Below are 20,337 nucleotides of genomic sequence, written 5' to 3' on the forward strand. Positions count from 1 at the left end.
GATATATGATCCAACAATACACGAAAAACAACTATGGCAATCGGTAAGAACCACTGAATTACATGCTCGAGTCCTGACCTTTGACTTACGTATATATGTGGTGGGTTTAAACATTCTAGCGAGAGTGGAACTCTTCCCTAACCAAGCAGCACTAGATAAGTATGAGGCGCCGTTTTACTATTTATTACTTATTTTCTGATATTAGAAAATATTTTTTGATATCAGGAATTTGATTTCTTGATATCAGAAAATAATCTTTATTTCTTGATATCAATAATTCGATTTTTTGATATCAAGATATTCATTTTATGATATCAAGAAATAGATTTTCTGATATCAAATAATACTGACGATTATTTGATATGAAGAAATACATTTACTGATATCATAAAATGAATATCTTGATAACAAAAAACGATTTTCTGATATCAGAAAATAAGAGAAATATCAACGATTGCCCCCCTGTGTGTTGGTAAAAGCTTCCGAGCTCACCCATGAGCTCTAACATTTGGTGTAGTGTTTCGGTCTTGTTTAAGGAAAGAATATCACAGAGTTTGGTTGCATTAGATGTTGCGAATTAAGTAAGTCAAGTAGTTCTGTTAAGTATATAAAAATCAGGAGATGTGATATTATTGCCATTGAGACAAATATCCACAAAATCCGGTTCAAAGGAAGTGGATATAAGAAATTATAGGCAATCGTTCGGCATTCAATAATGAGAAAACCCAATACCGTAAAGTCGGCTATAAAATGTCCCGGCATAAAAAATATGAAAAGATTTATTTAGAAAGCTAACGGCATAATTTTTAACAAAAACAAATATTAATACGAAAAACAAATATGACAGACACGAACCACCGACAATTATACATCCTAGCTTACAGGCTTCTTACGTGGAACAGACACTTAATAAATGTGGCGGCCACAGTGGTGGTGGCCTGGGACACTGGTGTTTTGTCACAACATACTGTAAGAACAAACAATACATGTTTTTATTGGTATGAATATTGATTTTGTTATCAGTAAATTCAAAGCAAACTGAATATTATTGTCTTATATATCTTGGATATAGAAGTATCCGCCGCCACGTTCACTCTGTGTAGTCTTTGTATTTATCTGATGAGTTGAGCCTTTTTCAACTGATTTTTATAGTTCGTTCTGATGTTGTACTGTTACACCCCTATCCTAGGTTAGGGGAGGGTTCGGATCCCACTGACGTCATATGTAACACCATCACCATGCTGTATGTATGTGCCTGTCCCAAGCCAGGAGATTGTAATTCAGTGCTTGTCGTTTGTGTATGTGTACCATAATTGTTTTTCGTGCATTTTGGTACATAAATTAGGCCGTTACTTTTCTCGTTTAAATTGTTTACATTGTCATTTCGGGGTCTTTTATAGCTGTCTATTGACCTATAGTTGTTAATTGTTGTGTTATTTGATCTCTTGTGGAAAGTTGTCTCATCGACAATCATGCCACATCTTCTTTTTATATACAAAAATTAGTTGAAATGGATTGGTCTTTATTCATCAGATCGATAAAACAGAAAGAACAAAATCAGCTAACAAAAACACAGACCGGACATGGAATTATAATAATACCAAGAAGAAAAAAATACAGATCTGAAAGCATTCTAAGTTACTTACACTAGTTCAAAGCCAATAACAACAAACATTTCTTGCATTTTAAAATATTTCGTCTGTTTACGTGACATTTTGCTTGCAACTATTATACTGCGCCTTCAGTGGCGGATCGAGAACGTTTTAAAATAGGGGGCCCACTGCCTGCCATAAAAAGGGCCCACTACAGTAATGCTTCAGTGATTCCCTATATAATCAACCAAATTTTTGCCATAATATGTGTGACCGGGCCCTCTAGATCCGCCTATGGCCTTGTATTTAAGAATTGAATGCTCCTTTTTATAAATTCATTTGGGGTATTAAAAGCGTTGACCGAAGTACATTGTGTATGCAGTGCGGAAGCCCTTCCTTCTAAAATGTGCGCACGGTCAAAAATCAAGAAATGAACGTTTGATATCAGAAAATATGCTTTATTTCTTGATATCAAGAAATAGAATTTCTGATATCAAAAAATAGAATTTTTTATATCAGAAAATCATTTTTTATATCAGAAAATCATTTTTTGATATCAGACAATAAGTAATAAATAGTAAAACGGCGCCTCATAGATAAGAAGCTACCAACATCTAGCGGAAATGTATCTGAAATCATTATACAAAAGTAAGTAACTGTTGGTGGCTTTCGTCCGTTTTCGGCTGTTTTCGCCTCTTTGGTTTGATTTTTATCTCTTTTGACACATTCCCTGTTTTCAATCTCAAATTTACGTATTGTATTTCGAAATGATAAGTGGCAAACTACTTTTAAATTCAAAGTATCCAGTTTTTACTGGTTTATGACAAGTTTTGATATTCTATTGACTCAACCTGTGATATTGTTTTGCCATGACGGTTACCGATTGGAAATCTTGGATAATCATAGGTCTGTTTTATGTACTTTTGGAATTTCATCCAAAGACCAAGAACTGGTTCTTCAATAACTGTATTGGATACCTAAACTACGTAATTGTCCTTACAACCAACAGTATGTTGTTGGGTATTCCAAGTGCTCCACGAAACCTCTTTGTAAAATAATTATAATTCAAACAAAAAATTCTCTGAAACTGGCATTATCAAGGTGCTTGATTTCAAGTTATTGATTGACCACATATTTGTTAGTTTGTTTTAGATTTATGAGTTTGACTTTCCCTTTTGGTATCTTTCGTCCCTCTTTTACGTGTGGAGGATCCGTTTTTCAGCAAACTATCGGTATTGCCATGGGAACCATGTGCACCCCTCTTCTTGCCAACTTGTTCCTTTATTCTTATGAAACTGACTTCATACAGGAACTTTTTAGGAAGAAAGAAAAAAATAGCAATATCCTTGACCTATGCATACCGCTATATAGATAATGTTCTGTGTTGAACGCATATATACGCTATCGAACTAGAGATAAAGAATACAACAGATAGAGTTATAAGCCTACATCATATCTTGATTTATATCATGAAATTGACAATGAGGGTCGGTTGAAAACAAAACTTTACGACAAAAGAGATGATTTTAGTTTCCGAATTGTGGAATAACCATATGCATATGATTTTATGTGGCACCATTACAGCAGCGCGCCGCCTGCATACACATTATATAACTCCAAATTGATAAGATATTCTCGCGCGGTCTTGTATTTCCTATTATGATTTTCTTGATCTTAGAGGATTGCTGCTCACAAACCAAGAGTTGCAAATGGTGAGTTGAAATCATCCCTTCATATTTTACGGACGCCATCACCAGTTGGTTGACCGTTTAGAATATTATCCGTTTCACAGATGATATCGTATATGAAGGGGAGGAGGAGTCCTGATCCCGAAATCCTAGGTTTAAAAACACGAAATCCCGAGGTCCTGAATTTAAATAAATTTAAATCCCGACATCCCGTCATTCGAAAAAAGAATTCCCGGATCACAAAAGGGTCAATCCCGAAATCCCGAGCTGAAAAACACACGATCCCGGAATCCAGATAAAGGTCCTATCCCCCTCGTATATATATGTTCCTTTGTCGTAAGTACAATAATCTTCCCTTTACATGAACAATAATGAATGTGACATACCAAATTATACTATTTACCGGGTTTGTAATAACATGAGCAACACGACTGATAGTGTTTCTGTTGTACAAACAAGCGTGTCGGTATCGTTTTTCGTTACATGTGTATATGTCCATATCCGATCGTTGGTAAACTAGCTTATACAATATGTTATATTGATTTTTTTTTATTAATTCGGCTTGCCATACATATGATACATTTTTAATGTGTTATCACATTTGTTTACACAAATATGTATTGATAAACATATACACTTTCCTTTTATCGGAGCATATGTATTGTAGGACATTAGTTTATAAATTCAGCTCAGTGATTTATAGTAGCATGAAAATGTCGTCGAGATGAATTAGTCGAGGAACGACAAGTCGGATTGACTAAAAGAAAAACAAATCGACTTCTGTCTATATAAATTGAGTGCAGTGTTTTTTTGACAATGAGAATAATAGTATGTGACATTCTTAGCAGATTAAGAACAAGTGTAAAGCTTACGCGGTCTTACTGTACCCCACAAACGTCTTTGGGATGCAAAAGCGATGAAGCACCATGTAAAAGGTTGTTCAATCAGAAGCTTTTTCCCGAAGGTATCAGTGACTATGTTACCAGTGAAGTCCTGAAGTTTTCGCCCAGTATTCCTGTCGAGGAAGCTATAACCCCACCTGCAAGCTGGTAAGTATAGCTTTGTTCCGCTTTTTGTGCCCACCTACGATAGTAGAGGGGCATTATGTTTTATGGTCCGTCCGCCTGTCATTTGTCTGTCCCGTTTCAGGTTAAAGTTATTGCATGGTCAAGGTAGTTTTTGATGAAGTTGAAGTACAATCAACTTGAAACTTAGTACACATGTTCCCTATGATATGACCTTTCTAATTTTAATGCCAAATTATATTTTGACTCTGGGATCAATTTCACGGTCCACTGAACATATAAATGAAAGTGCAAGTGTCAGGTTAGTACAGTTTTTGATAAAGGTAGTTTTTGAGGAGGTTGAATTCCAATCAACTTGATACTTATTGCATATGTTCCTTATGATATGATCTTTCTAATTTAAATGCCAAATTAGATTTTTATCCCACTTTCACGGTCCACTGAACATAGAAAATGAAAGTGAGAGTGGGGCATCCGTGTACTGTGGACACATTCTTGTCAATACTAAATTATTTATGTTTAAAGGATATTATGTACCTCTTCTACTCTCGCTTCTACTATCTGTACCGTCCGCAGTTCTAAAAAAATATACACAGCAGCGATTGACGATGACATCCAACTTTAATACATTGCATGTAAAAGAATTATAAAGTCAATTAAACAAAAAAACAACCTTATGCATAATAAATATTAAACAAGTAAAACTCAATATAGATCAATATAGTATCAGCAGATGACAATGCAGACTGAGGCGGATTAAGGGGGGGTGTCCGGGGGTCCGGGCCCCCATTTTAAGAAAAAAATTTGGTTGATTATATAGGGAATCACTGAAGCGTGACGGGAATGGCCCCCCTCGTATGCATCTTGCGGGCCCCCACTTATGAAATTTTCTAGATCCGCCACTGCAATGTACATGATCTAATTTTGTCAGAAAAAAAATGATTGTACAAGGGGGTTGAAAATAGCTTAATTTCACAGACACTTGTCTCAGAAAAACTTTTCCTCTATACCGTTATATTTATTATAAAAGGGTATGTATAGGAAAGGGTTTATTTCTGAGATAAGTGGCTGTGCTTAATTTTCATTATTTTGGTTTTTTTTAAAGTTTATTGAACCCGAAGACGGCGATCGCGCGGGTATTCCATTGTATATCGCTTAAAATCCATTTTGATATTTTTTGTAAAAGTTGAATATCAAGGCCATATTTAGGATCATTTAGTGTATATAATCAGTGAAATACATGTTAATATTTATATGAATCACCACATTTAACCTTGATATAGCCTTTATCAAACTATATAAATTGATGGGTAGTAAACATTCCATATTAATCTCTATTCTGCCCATATCATATATGTACATTATCAGGTTTATTTTGTTAGGTGTCGTGGTTAGTAAATACTATCAGGTAGTATACATGGTATACACATAGGTAGTGTAAAGTAACATGAGTAACATCCGTCAGGGCCGTAACTAGGGTTCGAATTCAGGGGAGGCAGGAGTTTGGGGACCGCCGATTGAGCCCCCTTTGATATGGGTAGGGGGCGCAGCCCCCCCTCCCCCCGCCGATCTTTTTCTCTCAGTCATTGGCTAAAAATTACCCGTTTCCCTTCGATTTCCTTACTTTAAGAAACATCAGTATTGCTTGAACCTGGAAGCAACTTTTATGCAAAAACAAGCTGAGATTGCTGTTTGGGTTGAGCCAAGGCTAGCTCCGTCTTGAAGGCTGTACTTTGACATTAACATTAAATACATTGTGACCGTGGATTTTTTTCTCAAATGATATGGCTAAAATTACCCGTTTTCCTTCGATTTCCTTACTTTAAGATCCGTTTTGCTGGATCCTTGGAGCAATTTTCATGCAAACAATTATTACCTGTATTTTCTGTATTTAAAGATATTTTTTAGAAACTGGTAAGTTCAAAAAACATAAAGCAAGATTAGGGAGCTACCATTTGATTTTTATGGGGAGGGGGGGGGGGCTAGGATGATATTTGAAAAAAATAGGCAGGATGTGACACTTGCCAAAAAAAAGTCAGGACGACAATTTAGGTAAAAAATAGTCAGAATAAACTAAAAAGAAAAAGGCAGAACCGATTAGAGTGAAAAATAAAAATCAAATGGTAGCTCCCTTATAAAACACAAGATATTTTTTTTTATCGAGGATCTTGAATTTCAATATTGTTGAAAGCTGAACAGACATGTATATAACATCAAACAGGGACTTTCTATACTAGTCTAGTATATACTTAGTATAGAAAGTCCATGCTACAACGTATGGGAGTGTTTACCTACTAAGGCATTGACCATAATATTCGCGTACGATCGGGAAACTTAAAAAAAGGATCCAACAGTTGATTCAGCCGGTAACGAATTTCCGATATCTTAAAAGATTCACAATACAAAAGGAACTTCTGCCTAAATAATTGAGCCCCAAAATAAATGTGAATAGTTAAGTTTTAATTCAAAATTATCGAAAGCAAAGTTTCATATGCGTTCTCATACGAATACTGACCCCCTCAATACTGAATAACAGACGGACGGCCACACGAAAAAAGAAAAAAAAACAAATACTGAAACGCTTTACTTTCGATCAAAATCCGAAAAATGACAGACATATCACGTATCATGATAATATGTTAAAACTGTTAACTTGTGTTGTTTATAATATAAATTCAAGTTCTTCGTGTTCATATTGTCAATATTTTATTTTTTTTAATTAAAAAATTTTTTTTTGGTGTAGATAATTCAGGGGAGGCAACTGCCTCCCCTGCCTCATAGGTAGTTACGGCCCTGTCCGTGCGAATTAAAATATGAGCCTATGGAACCGTTGATCTGTTTTGATATGTTTGAAAGCGTGCTATGTTTTTCTTCTAAAGTGAATGATTCCAGATGTCTTAACAAAAACTAGATGCAGAAGAGAAGTTATAAAAAGATAGTAGAGACAAATATTAATTTAACTAATTCTTATCCCACGGGTGGAGCCAGGGTTCAAGAAAAGTGGGGCGACTATATTCCTTCCAAGACCCACTTCGAATTATCTTCTTATTCTTGTGTAATATCGGGAAAAAAAACATATATAGCTTAATTTTGCTTCAAGCTGAACACACAAGTACTAGAACCTCCCCCCTTTCCAGATTTAAAAGTTAAATATTGCATGTTAATATTATACTTTTTCAGGTACACTCAACCGCAATTCCACACCCTAGACAAAGCATCTGTGTTCAGAAAACACTGGATCCCAGTGGGCCGAGTAGATCAGTTGAAGGAACCAGGTCAATACATTGCAGGTAAGATATAATGGTCAGAAGTTGATAAAAAAAAATAGTTAAAATTATAAAATATTTACCAAGAGTTTTTAAAAGTAATTAAAGAATTACTAGGATTCTAAAATCTTCAAGCTCGAAGTGAAAAATAAATTAAGCTGTATTTTTTTTTCGCAAATGGAAAGGTGCAATGTTATATATAAAATATGTAGTGTGGATATACTGATTGATAGATTATTGTTTGCTAATCATCCATTGGCACATATTTGAAAGAAGATTTTTGTAAATGTCCACAAATCACCATTTTTACATATTCGTTATAAAAATTACCCGCTAAGTTATGATTTAAATTAAAATCTGTGTTATGTATGTGAAGTTAGCAGCCGGTTCGTTATTCGATATTCAATATCCAACCGGCTGCTAGCAGTCGGTTGGATATTCAAAATTTTGTTGAAAATCATAAAAAAAAATACTTGATAACATTAAAAACATGATTTTCATAGTTAAGATGACTGATAAGATACGTAGGAACTTATCAAAATGACCTCTTCAAGCTGTTGTAAGTTCTCGTTGTCCTCGAATATAAACCCTTTTCTAAGTTGCAAATTTGTCTTCATATAATATAAATTGGTGTCAATAAAAAAACTGCAAAGATTTATTTTCTACATGATAATTCTTAAAACAATAAGAAAACCCGCTTACTCTAGAAAACATTAAGAAATATGAATAGAAATATTTATGGAACGCCCAAAAAAGAAATATATAGTGAAAACCGACCCGAGACCGCTTAAATGAGGTTGAGACCCCCTGGTCTTTCAATGACTATAAAAGTCAACCAAATCATTGACTCTGTATATATATGAAGGTTGTATTAGATGGATTTTTGAGAATAACGTCATCTTCAATATCTACGGAGGGCTAAGATTGTCACTTTTTAGTAAAAAAATGTCAAATTTTTAGGACAAAGGGCACAATGTAATGGTGAGAGCCCCCTGATCTCTCAATCTTTCTAATATTTTACAGACATTTAGTCAATAGGTAGATACAAACGTGGCTAAAAGGAATTTGGGAACACTTCCTGTCTTCTATGTTTACGGTACGCCCAAAGTGCCAGTTGGATATTCAAATTTTATATCAAAAATCGACCCGAGACCGCTTAAATGAGGTTGAGATCCCCCTGGTCTTTCAATGACAATAAAAGTCAACCAAATCATTGACTCTGTATATATGAAGGTTGTATTAGATGGATTTTTGAGAATAACGTCATCTTCAATATCTACGGAGGGCTAAGATTGTCACTTTTTAGTCAAAAAATGTCAAATTTTTAGGACAAAGGGCACAATGTAATGGTGAGAGCCCCCTGATCTCTCAATCTTTCTATTATTTAAAAGACATTTAGTCAATAGGTAGATACAAACGTGGCTAAAAGGAATTTGGGTACACTTCCTGTCTTCTATGTTTACGGTACGCCCAAAGTGCCAGTTGTATATTCAAAATATACAGTGAAAACGTACCTGAGACCGCTCAAATGAGTGTGAGACCCCCTGGTCGTTCAATGTCCATAAAATTTAATTAAATTATAGACGCTGTGTATATAAAGGTTGTACTAGAAAGAATTCATATTCGATATTTATGGAGGCCTTTTATTGTCACTTTTCAGCTACATATTGTCAACTTTTACATGTAGGACAAAGGACACTTGGCAATGGTAAGAATCCCCCAAGCTCTCAATCTTTCTTTTATTATGCAGACATTTAGTTAATAGGAAGACAAATTCTTATTCTGGAAGGGGGCAACTATCACCACTTGGGGTTTTGAGAGATTAAACAAGCCGCTGACCACCAATTTGGAAAAGAGAGGGAACGATTGAGATCTTCAAATTGTGAGCTTTTGAATGAAAAAAAAACCAGGCGTACCGGGTATGATTACCATGAATTGTATATTTTTTGACGATAGGACCGTAAGATCAAAAACAGGGTCTAAAAACATTGAATTGGGGATAGTGGTTTTGGGTGACCTAAATTGATTTTATCTTGGATTGTTAGGATAAAGACATTGATCCAATAGCTAAAAAAAGATCGATCTTTTCAATTCAATTTTATTAAAAAACTAGCAGAAATGCATGTGATTTTTTTTTACCTTTTGATAGATGTATGCCTATGGTTTCAGAAAACCAACGCTTAGGAGCGTTCAAACAAACGCTTAGATGTGTTCGAACCATCGCTCAGGGGGGGTCATGACAACGCTATAAATAAATGACGTTATAAAAATTACAGACACTAAACAGTGTGAGGCGCTCGCCAGGGAGTTGCAAGAGATCAAGCGGAAGATTCAAGCCAGTAACATGCAGCATCCGCTCGAGAAGATTGTACTCAACCGGGCCCTTTCAAAGGTGTTAAGCCTGTGGTTGAGGCTCAGCGAGAGGCAGCTTCAGCAATACCAAAACGATTGTATACCTTCCTGCAGCAGTGACAGTCCTCCCTCCTCCACCACCAAAGTTTGCCTACCCACTACCCATTGCACCACCTTCAGACACCGTCCTCGGACCTCGAGCACAGCAGTATTTGCAGCTCAGTAACAATCCTTCCGCCGACCACACCTTTAGATCGCGATCTGAAAACGATGGTATCTTCATCGGAAGCTAACCAGTTACTTCTGACAGTGATGATATTTCGGGAATGCTCTGAGGTACAAAGGAACCCTTGACCTCTTGGAACTCATGGTGAAAAAGAAACCAGAATCGTTTGAGCCCGAAGCTTTAAAACCTTGTCGACTATGCAGAGATCCTGAACAGTTTCGGTGCCATAAATCGACAAGGCAATTGACCCTCTCTAGAACTCGAAGGCGATGAAAAAGTTACAAGTGGACAAATATTGTGTCGCACATCTAAAGCAAGATAAGCATTGTAGCGGACTGCAAACCGTATTTCGACACTCTGACTTTAACTAGCTCTTCCATATATCGCCTGGATCTGTGTAACGCTGCCGACCGTGCTTGAAATAATGGTGTGCGCAACGAGCTTGTGGCGATCCTCGATGCCATGAAGAAAGGTGAACACATCAGCACCAAGGAAAATAAGCAATTCCATCGTAGTATCCTCTAACTAAATGTTTAAGGTTTTGTTCGAAAGTATGCATACGGCGGTAGTTTGTTTGACACTATCGCCGGTATCGCTGGTCGCATGTTCACCTCCTCTGCTGCCAAGGCCTTGGAAAGTAAGACTATGAACGCTTACACCAATGCAACCATGATAGGAGTTGAAAGGGGGTAGCCAAAGTCGTCGACCATGTCGTTGGAAAAGTGACCCGCCTTCGAAAACCCAGTGTCCAGCGCAGCAAGCCCAATTAACAGCTCAGTATTAAACGCAGTAAGCCCCAAAACCAAACACAGTTAAACAATCTCATCTCCCGTGGTATCGCTACCGTCCATGATTTTGTCCAAAGCTTTCACTAAATCCATAATGCCGACATCCTTACAATCATAGTAGGATTAACCTACGATGGAAATCTTAAAAAATATTAATACCAGGTTCACGAATTCGTACCTTAAGCCGGCGCCCTACTTACCAACTCTGAAGCGGAGATCCGAATCAACATCGAAACACAAGACCTGTTCCTTCAACAATCGAGAGTTATTTCTTAGTAGAAGGAAGACTTCAAAATTACGACGGCACTGCATATTGTTATGCCTAAGGGTAGGAGTTAAGGATGATAGGTTTATATGTATCATGATTCATTCTTTTCTTGTGTTGCTCAGAGAGTTCATTTCTACTTTCACTTTCATTTTCGTATTCCGTTACTCTGAGCTGCACTGTTATATTATGAACGGAAGGACTATGCCTATGAACACTTTATATTTCAGGTATCGCGGCCGTATTGTATTGTATTGTATGTATTATATTATTGTTTATGGGAAATATTGATAGGACAGGGTTCGTTCTCACTGTTTGACCAGGGGGGTACTTTGACATGATCCCAGCTTTAGTTTGACCTGTATATCGCTTGTCCCTTTTGCTCACCTGTTTTATTCAATCACGTTAAGGGTCTATATTGTAACCAGGGTACGTTCCCACTAAGGGTTATTCTTGATAAGCCCATATCTCCCCTTTTCCTTCGACAGTTGTGTATTTCTATTTGTTTTTGCGCCATGTTCCATATTATTGCCGTGGGAACTTCCGGTTTTAAGGACCAATCGGAATGGACAGAGATAACCTAGTTTCCAGAACCCGGTATTATGTATATTCAGAATTACAACCAATCGCTACGTTAATTTTACGGACACACTTATCGTTATAGTAACGGACACACTTTCTGTGTCCGCGGACTTCCGGACTATATAAACGGTTGTAGCAGACGATTCTGGACAGCTTAGATCACATTACCTTGACCATTTTTATAGATATACCATTATTACCAGAGCCTATACCACTTGTGAACCATTACCAGGTTAATGTTAACCCCGATTTTTAGGATATTTACGACCTGACAAGTGACCTATATTATTTACTATAATACTATAAATAGTAAAACCGTTTTCCCATGTTTACGCACGACGATTAACACCCAAGGGGGGCTCTGAACCGTTTTTGCTTTGGGATATTTATTTATAACATATATATATTGATTTATGACTGATTAAATAGTCATTGCTAAACTTATAACTGTTTTTGTTATATTTTGTCTTGAAATGAATAAGAAACCAGTGTCTTAGATTACTCAGTCCAGCTACCAAGGTTTGCAAGTTACCATTGCATGTTTCACGATTACCAGTGAAAGATTATAAAAGGCCTGCTACCAAGGTTCTAGTGTTAAGCAAGTAAACACACACACACATTTAAATATGCGCGACGTAATGCTATACCAGAGGCGTTACAATATGCAGACGTTGATCTCATTCACAATGGTATCATGTATCTCTTCAAAACTATATGATATCGACTCTCCGGTCAGCAGATTGAACACATTAACGACCCCGGCATCGCCACCACTATGCTTGGAATGTAAACCTTCCTCGGCGACTTCTTCAAAACGTAGGGTCTCACCCGACTGTGGTATAAGGATTCTTCTACCGATGCCGAGACTGAGAATACTGGATTTACAGCGTGGCATGAATACATTATCACTAAGCCCACCAACAAAGGATCGTACTCGTTTGCCATTCCCCTGAAACATATTATGGGATTATTACTATAAAATAGTGTACGGGTTCAGGCACGAACTTCCACTCGTTCGCTATTCAGATGCCAATGCCATTACGAGGGCTGCCGCCGTCAATAACGTGGCAAAAATAATCCTGTATAAGATTTCTTGGATCCTCTTTCGCAAAGTGTCAATGTCACCCTCAAAGCTGAACGCGACTCAGCCGTCGACTTTAATGCCTGGTTTTTACAAAACAAGGTTGCCAGAGTGTTCAAGGAGGCTGTAGACTTCAGAAAGAAATTCTACGACATTGAAAACCTTCTCAGTAACGGTGGTGTCAACCCCTCTGATTTTATTTACCTATAGCCGCTGTTTGTGATCGAAGTAAGTCATTCGCCCGAGTGGACTTCCAGATTCGAGCGGAATTCGAGCGTAATGTTCCCGCCAACACCGAAGCATTTGTACTTGCAATCTCCGAAGGAGTCCTCCAGTTCGAATCGGATGGTCAGAAGATGAACGTCGTTATTTAATGAATACATGTACTAGTAAATGGACACCACACTGTTGCAGCAAATCGTCGACCACACAGACTAAAAGCAAGGGTTTTCCATCCTTGTCCCTGGAAACGATAGCCGCATTTTACCCGGTTCACCCCTACAATTTAAGGAATCGAACACCGTATTGGGATTTTAGCGACAGCTCTACACATTTGATCAGGCAACAAACGGTTACGAAGAGATTGATTACATTGTTAGCATCAGCAGTATCAACAGCATCTTGGTGAACAGTGGCATCATCAATGTAAGCTACGTAAACTCCACCCAACAGTCCAATATCTACAGCTTTTCAATCGCATGCAGACATACTTAACCGACCAAGACGGTGATCCTATCAATCTCCGCAGTAAATATATTACCATCCGTTTTCATCTTCGAGAGGTATGAGAAAATAGTCTATCAAAATACGGGTTGAATTTGATAAAATGTCAAGCTAATAAATTACACGGAGCAGCAAAAAAAGGTTGCCTGTTCACCATTCGTTTATCCCACACAAACCTGCAAGGTAAATACAAGATGTGCTTACCCAGCAACAGATTAAAAAATATCACCAAGCTCCTAAGAAACGTTTCTAGTGGTACGACTATGGAAATAAGCACTACACAATTGAAGAAAAACATTCAAAAAGAAAGTGGATTCCTACCCATTTAAGCGGGAAGGGCAATGCAAGTCTATGTTGGCGAACACAATTCTGCCAGCATGAGGTGTTGGAGCCCTAAGTTGCCTGGTTGAAATAGCCGTCAGCAATGCATTTGGACCTGGAATTTACATCAAAAGGGGTGCTTGTGTGAGCTGTGCGAAGGTGCGTTGTAAAGGTCTGTAAATCATCCCCGTTTGTACTTGAAACAAGGTCCTCGGTTCTACTAGGGTTCTGGTTTGGTCCTAGAAGCGAACAGTCCGTTCAACAGCATTCCCCTTTTCATACAATATTTATATATATAGAATCTATGATTTGGTTGAATTTAATGGACATTGAAAAACTAGGTGGGTCTCAACCTGATTTAAGCGGATTCGGGTAGGCTTTCGCTAAATAATTTGAATTTCCAACAGGCACTTTGGGCGCACCGTAAACATAAAAGAAAAAAAGTGTACCAAAATTGCTTTCAGTAACATTTGTATCTACCTATTGACTAAATGTCTGTAAAATATTAGAAAGATTAAGAGATCAGGGGGCTCTCGTCATTACCTTGTGCCCTTTGTCCTAAAGTTTTGACATTTTTTGACTGAAAAGTGACAATCTAAGCACTCCGTAGATATTGAAGATGACGTTATTCTCAAAAATTCATCTAATACAACCTTTATATATACAGAGTCAATAATTTGGTTGAATGTTATGGACATTGTAAGACCAGGGGGGTCTCAACCTCATTTAAGCGGTCTCGGGTCGATTTTTGATATAAAATTTGAATATCCAACTGGCACTTTTGGCGTACCGTAAACATAGAAGACATGAAGTTTACCCCAATTCCTTTTAGTCACGTTCGTATCTACCTATTGACTAAATGTCTGTAAAATATTAGAAAGATTGAGAGATAAGGGGGCTCTCACCATTACCTTGTGTCCTTTGTCCTAAAGTTCTAGCATTTTTTGACTGAAAAGTGACAATCTAAGCACTCCGTAGATATTGAAGATGACGTTACTCTCAAAAATCCATCTAATACAACCTTTATATATACAGAGTCAATGATTTGGTTGAATATTATGGACATTGAAAGACCAGGGGGGTCTCAACCTCATTTAAGCGGTCTCGGGTCGATTTTTGATATAAAATTTGAATATCCAACTGGCACTTTGGGCGTACCGTAAACATAGAAGACATAAAGTTTACCCAAATTCCTTTTAGTCACGTTTGTATCTACCTATTGACTAAATGTCTGTAAAATATTAGAAAGATTGAGAGATCAGGGGGCTCTCACCATTACCTTGTGCCCTTTGTCCTAAAGTTTTGACATTTTTTGACTGAAAAGTGACAATCTAAGCACTCCGTAGATACTTAAGATGACGTTATTCTCAAAAATTCATCTAATACAACCTTTATATATACAGAGTCAATGATTTGGTTGAATTTTATAGTCATTGAAAGACCAGGGGGGTCTCTACCTCATTTAAGCGGTCTCGGGTCGATTTTTGAAATAAAATTTGAATATCCAACTGGCACTTTGGGCGTACCGTAAACATAGAAGACATGAAGTGTACCCAAATTCCTTTTAGTCACGTTTGTATCTACCTATTGACTAAATGTCTGTAAAATATTCGAAATATTGAGTTATCAGGGGGCTCTCACCATTACCCTGTGCTCTTTGTCCTAAAATTTTGACATTTTTTGACTGAAAAGTGACAATCTTAGCCCTCATTGGATATTGAAGAAGCCGTTATTCTCAAACATCCATCTAATACAACGTTCATATATACAGAGTCAATGATTTGCTTGACTTTGATGGACATTAAAAGACCAGGGGGATCTCAATCTCATTTAAGCGGTCTCGGGTAGTTTTTGATATAAAATTTGAATATCCAACTGGCACTTTGGGCGTACCGTAAACATAGAAGACATAAAGTGTACCCAAATTCCCTTTAGTCACGTTTGTATCTACCTATTGACTAAATGTCTTTTAAATATTAGAAAGATTGAGAGATCAGGGGGCTCTCACCATTACCTTGTGCCCTTTGTCCTTAAATTTTGACATTTTTTGACTGAAAAGTGACAATCTAAGCACTCCGTAGATATTGAAGATGACGTTATTCTCAAAAATCCATATAATACAACCTTTATATATACAGAGTCAATGATTTGGTTGAATTTAACGGACATTGAAAGACCAGGGGGGTCTCAACCTCATTGAAGCCGTCTCGGGACGATTTTTGATATAAAAATTGAATATCCAACTGGCACTTTGGGCGAACCGTAAACATAGATGACATGAAGTGTTCCCAACTTCCTTTTAGTCACGTTTGTATCTACCTATTGACTAAATGTCTGTAAAATATTAGAAAGATTAAGAGATCAGGGGGCTCTCGTCATTACCTTGTGCCCTTTGTCCTAAAGTTTTGACATTTTTTGACTGAAAAGTGACAATCTAAGCACTCCGTAGATATTGAAGATGACGTTATTCTCAAAAATTCATCTAATACAACCTTTATATATATAGTCAATAATTTGGTTGAATGTTATGGACATTGTAAGACCAGGGGGGTCTCAACCTCATTTAAGCGGTCTCGGGTCGATTTTTGATATAAAATTTGAATATCCAACTGGCACTTTGGGCGAACCGTAAACATAGAAGACATGAAGTTTACCCCAATTCCTTTTAGTCACGTTCGTATCTACCTATTGACTAAATGTCTGTAAAATATTAGAAAGATTGAGAGATAAGGGGGCTCTCATCATTACGTTGTGTCCTTTGTCCTAAAGTTCTAGCATTTTTATGCCCCACCTACGATAGTAGAGGGGCATTATGTTTTCTGGTCTGTGCGTCCGTCCGTCCGTCCGTCCGTCTGTCCCGCTTCAGGTTAAAGTTTTTGGTCGAGGTAGTTTTTGATGAAGTTGAAGTCTAATCGACTTCAAACTTGGTACACATGTTCCCTATGATATGATCTTTCTAATTTTAATGCCAAATTAGAGATTTTACCCCAATTTCACGGTCCACTGAACATAGAAAATGATAGTGCGAGTGGGGCATTCGTGTACTGAGGACACATTCTTGTTTGACTGAAAAGTGACAATCTAAGCACTCCGTAGATATTGAAGATGACGTTACTCTCAAAAATCCATCTAATACAACCTTTATATATACAGAGTCAATGATTTGGTTGAATTTTATGGACATTAAAAGACTAGGGGGGTCTCAACCTCATTTAAGCGGTCTCGGGTCGATTTTTGATATAAAATTTGAATATCCAACTGGCACTTTGGGCGTACCGTAAACATAGAAGACATAAAGTTTACCCAAATTCCTTTTAGTCACGTTTGTATCTACCTATTGACTAAATGTCTGTAAAATATTAGAAAGATTGAGAGATCAGGGGGCTCTCACCATAACCCTGTGCCCTTTGTCCTAAAATTTTGACAGCTTTTGACTGAAATTTTTTTTTTTTTTGGCTTTCCATATATATTTCTATTAATAGTTATCAATATTTCTAGAGTTATTGGTTTTTCTTTTTGTCTTTAGAGACATTATACACAAAAGTACATCTTTGAAGTCGTTTTATTGACAAAACTCTATATCACATAAAGTCAAAATATTTAACATGGAAAAGGGTTTACATGCGAGGACAACGAGAAATTACGACAGCTCAAATAAGTCATTTAACGATTTTTCTACATATCTTATCAGTCCTTTTAACTATGAAAATCATGCTTTATATGTTATAAAGTATTTAATTTTCGTATAATTTTTCAGCAGATTTTGAATATCAAACCGGCTGCTAGCAGCTGGTTGGATATTGAATATCGAATAACGAATAACGAACCGGCTGCTAACTTCACATACATATCTGTGTTCTGTTTGCAAACTGCAAGGACTATTAAATACTATTCTTATCAATACAAATTCTGTGACAAGAAATCCACGAAAAATGGATAATACAGAGTATATCTAAAAAAACAATATCATAACGCATATATAGTATTCAGCCGCGGCAGATGTCCATACTGAATTAGGAAATAATTACCCTCCAAAAAACGTTCACAATGTATTGGTGGCGTTCTCGTAGCTCAAACCTTGTGTACATGTGTGTTTTATGTGTGGCTGAAGTTTGGCTGGTTATACATTGTATGGTCTGTTTTTCTTTGAGGATGGTTTATCTCCCCCTTTTAACTTTCCTCCTTTTCACCTACCCACTATATTAGTTATCTCGTGCTATATTTTGTTTTTTTTCTTTCACAGGCTTTATAACAGACGATCCTTATCTAGTGACACGTGACGAAACTGGAAAGCTACAGGCATTTTACAACATATGCCGCCATCATGCCACACTTCTTGTAGACGACAACTCCGGAACAGTTTCTAAATTCCAGTGTCCGTACCACGGCTGGACATACACACTGAGTGGACGGCTAGCGAAGGCAACAAGACTACGAGGAATCAAAAACTTTAACGCTAAAAATTTTGGTTTGATACCACTTGAGGTAACAACTTGGGGTCCATTGGTTTTCATTAAATTATCAACAGATGACACAAACTCAGACGAACTTGGTGTGCAATTAAAAGAAGTTAAAACGAGGCTTGACAAAATGGGACTCGACAATCTTCGTTTTGTTGAACGACGACATTATCGCGTCAAATGCAATTGGAAAGTGTTCATTGACAACTATTTGGATGGCGGATATCATGTAGAATACGCCCATAAAGATTTGGCAGGTTTAATTGAACCAAAAGACTACAAAACTGAGGTTTTTGATGGATTTTCTATTCAGAGTTCCTCTGGTAATAAGGGAGAAAAAGAAGGACAGGATAGAATCGGGAGTGCCGTTCTATTTTCTCATGTTTATCCAAATTTATTTATAAATCGATATGGACCATGGTTAGATTTCAATTACACATATCCAATAGACTCTGAAAACTGTGAAGTCGTTTTTGACTGGTATTTAGAACAAGATGCTATGAATGAGCTCAATTCTACAGAAAAAGAAGCGAAAATTGCTGAAGACATTAGAGCTAGTGAAAAAGTCCAGGATGAAGATATAGTTTTGTGCGAGAGAGTACAGAAAGGTTTGCGTTCTACGTCATTCGAATGGGGAAGATACGCCCCAGGGGTGGAGCAAGCCGATCACAAGTTCCATGTTGAATTAGCTACTGATTACAGGGATTATCTGAACAATATGAAACCGGAAGTGTTGAAACAGTAATGAGCAAATTAAAGAGGCTCTGGTAATGTACTCCATATTATAGTTCCACAAGAACTAAATTGAGCGTCGAAATGAAGACCATGATATTGATAATAGAAATCAATTAATTTCTTACTTTTAGCATACTATTTACGGTGTGGATTTATTAATGATATACATGCTATTTACAACGTGGTGATATGAACTAATAATGACTGATGTTTGATTTTATATATTACAAAATAACTATTTCAATGAAATATCTATACTATTAAACGAGAAGACCTCATTTTGTGTGTCGCTTCTCCTCCTTCCACGATAAATTAATCATCATGCCTCTGTGTCCTATAGGTAACATGTATAGTCGCATTTGTCATCCATTCTTATGATCATTCAGTTTGGGTTATTTTGGGAGAAAAACGAAAAAATATGCGTCCGGATACTTTCCCGTCATTGGACAAAACTTCAAGTCAGATTAGACTTCCGGTTTGTGTTTTTCTGTACTTTGAACATACAAAGACTATGAATAAAGTGTATACATTTGCTTTCTGCTATCATTTTGAGTTCTAGCATTTATCATCCTTGCTTAAAGTGTTTCAGTTTGGATATTTTTGGGAGAAAAACGAAAATAAATATTATTTGCTATTTACTATCAATTCCAATAGTTTACTATCCACGGATATATTTCTGTATACTTACATACATTTACTATGAATAATTATATTTGTTATAATTTATTATTAATTCCGATGGTTTACTGGGGGGGGGGGGGGGGGCTCTTTACTATTCATGGCGTTCACTGGTGTATATAATGTATATATATATTACTATTAACTATCAATTTCCCCGCGATTTCGCGGGTGTGTTCTAGTAATAATGAATGAAAAAGTATGCCACTGCTAATTATAGCCAGTTATACATATAGTCGACACCTACAACTCAATTGATTCATATTGCATTCATTAAATTTTATTTCAACTTTTTACTCTTTTTTAATGTTGACCTATTTTGATTACAATTACTACGTATCGTACGTAATAATTTTCCCCGATCCTCCTTCAGGTTTAAAATATAACGGGCATTATTTTATTTTAGAACAAGAAAGTAACAAAGTGGCAATACCTTAGGACTATCCAGCACGCTTACGTTTTCATGAAGGGATGAATACCTAAGGCTATGAAAATATGGACATGAGGGGTGGTATGATTATCAATGAAGCAACTATCCACCAAAGTTAAAATGAA

The 20,337-nt window shown here is 36.8% G+C and overlaps 1 protein-coding gene across 1 annotated transcript; it reads left to right on the plus strand.

Annotated features, from left to right (window-relative positions):
- Positions 1–3,767: 3,767 nt before the first annotated feature.
- On the plus strand, positions 3,768–19,357 carry LOC139526960 (uncharacterized). The gene is made up of 3 exons (XM_071322142.1): positions 3,768–4,329; positions 7,486–7,595; positions 18,153–19,357. The coding sequence occupies exons 1-3, from the start codon at positions 4,097–4,099 to the stop codon at positions 19,112–19,114; spliced, it is 1,305 nt and encodes a 434-aa protein (XP_071178243.1). The 5' UTR covers positions 3,768–4,096; the 3' UTR covers positions 19,115–19,357.
- Positions 19,358–20,337: the final 980 nt, after the last annotated feature.

The sequence above is a fragment of the Mytilus edulis genome, chromosome 6 (genome assembly GCF_963676685.1).
Source record: "Mytilus edulis chromosome 6, xbMytEdul2.2, whole genome shotgun sequence".
NCBI lineage: Eukaryota > Metazoa > Mollusca > Bivalvia > Mytilida > Mytilidae > Mytilus > Mytilus edulis.

What these genes read in the sequence shown, in the direction of transcription:
- LOC139526960 (XM_071322142.1), top strand. Translation starts at nt 4,097, where the DNA reads ATGAGAATAATAGTATGTGACATTCTTAGCAGATTAAGAACAAGTGTA. An exon ending in ATAACCCCACCTGCAAGCTG is followed by an intron (nt 4,330 to 7,485) that starts GTAAGTATAGCT and finishes ATACTTTTTCAG; the next exon opens with GTACACTCAACCGCAATTCC. An exon ending in ACCAGGTCAATACATTGCAG is followed by an intron (nt 7,596 to 18,152) that starts GTAAGATATAAT and finishes TTTCTTTCACAG; the next exon opens with GCTTTATAACAGACGATCCT.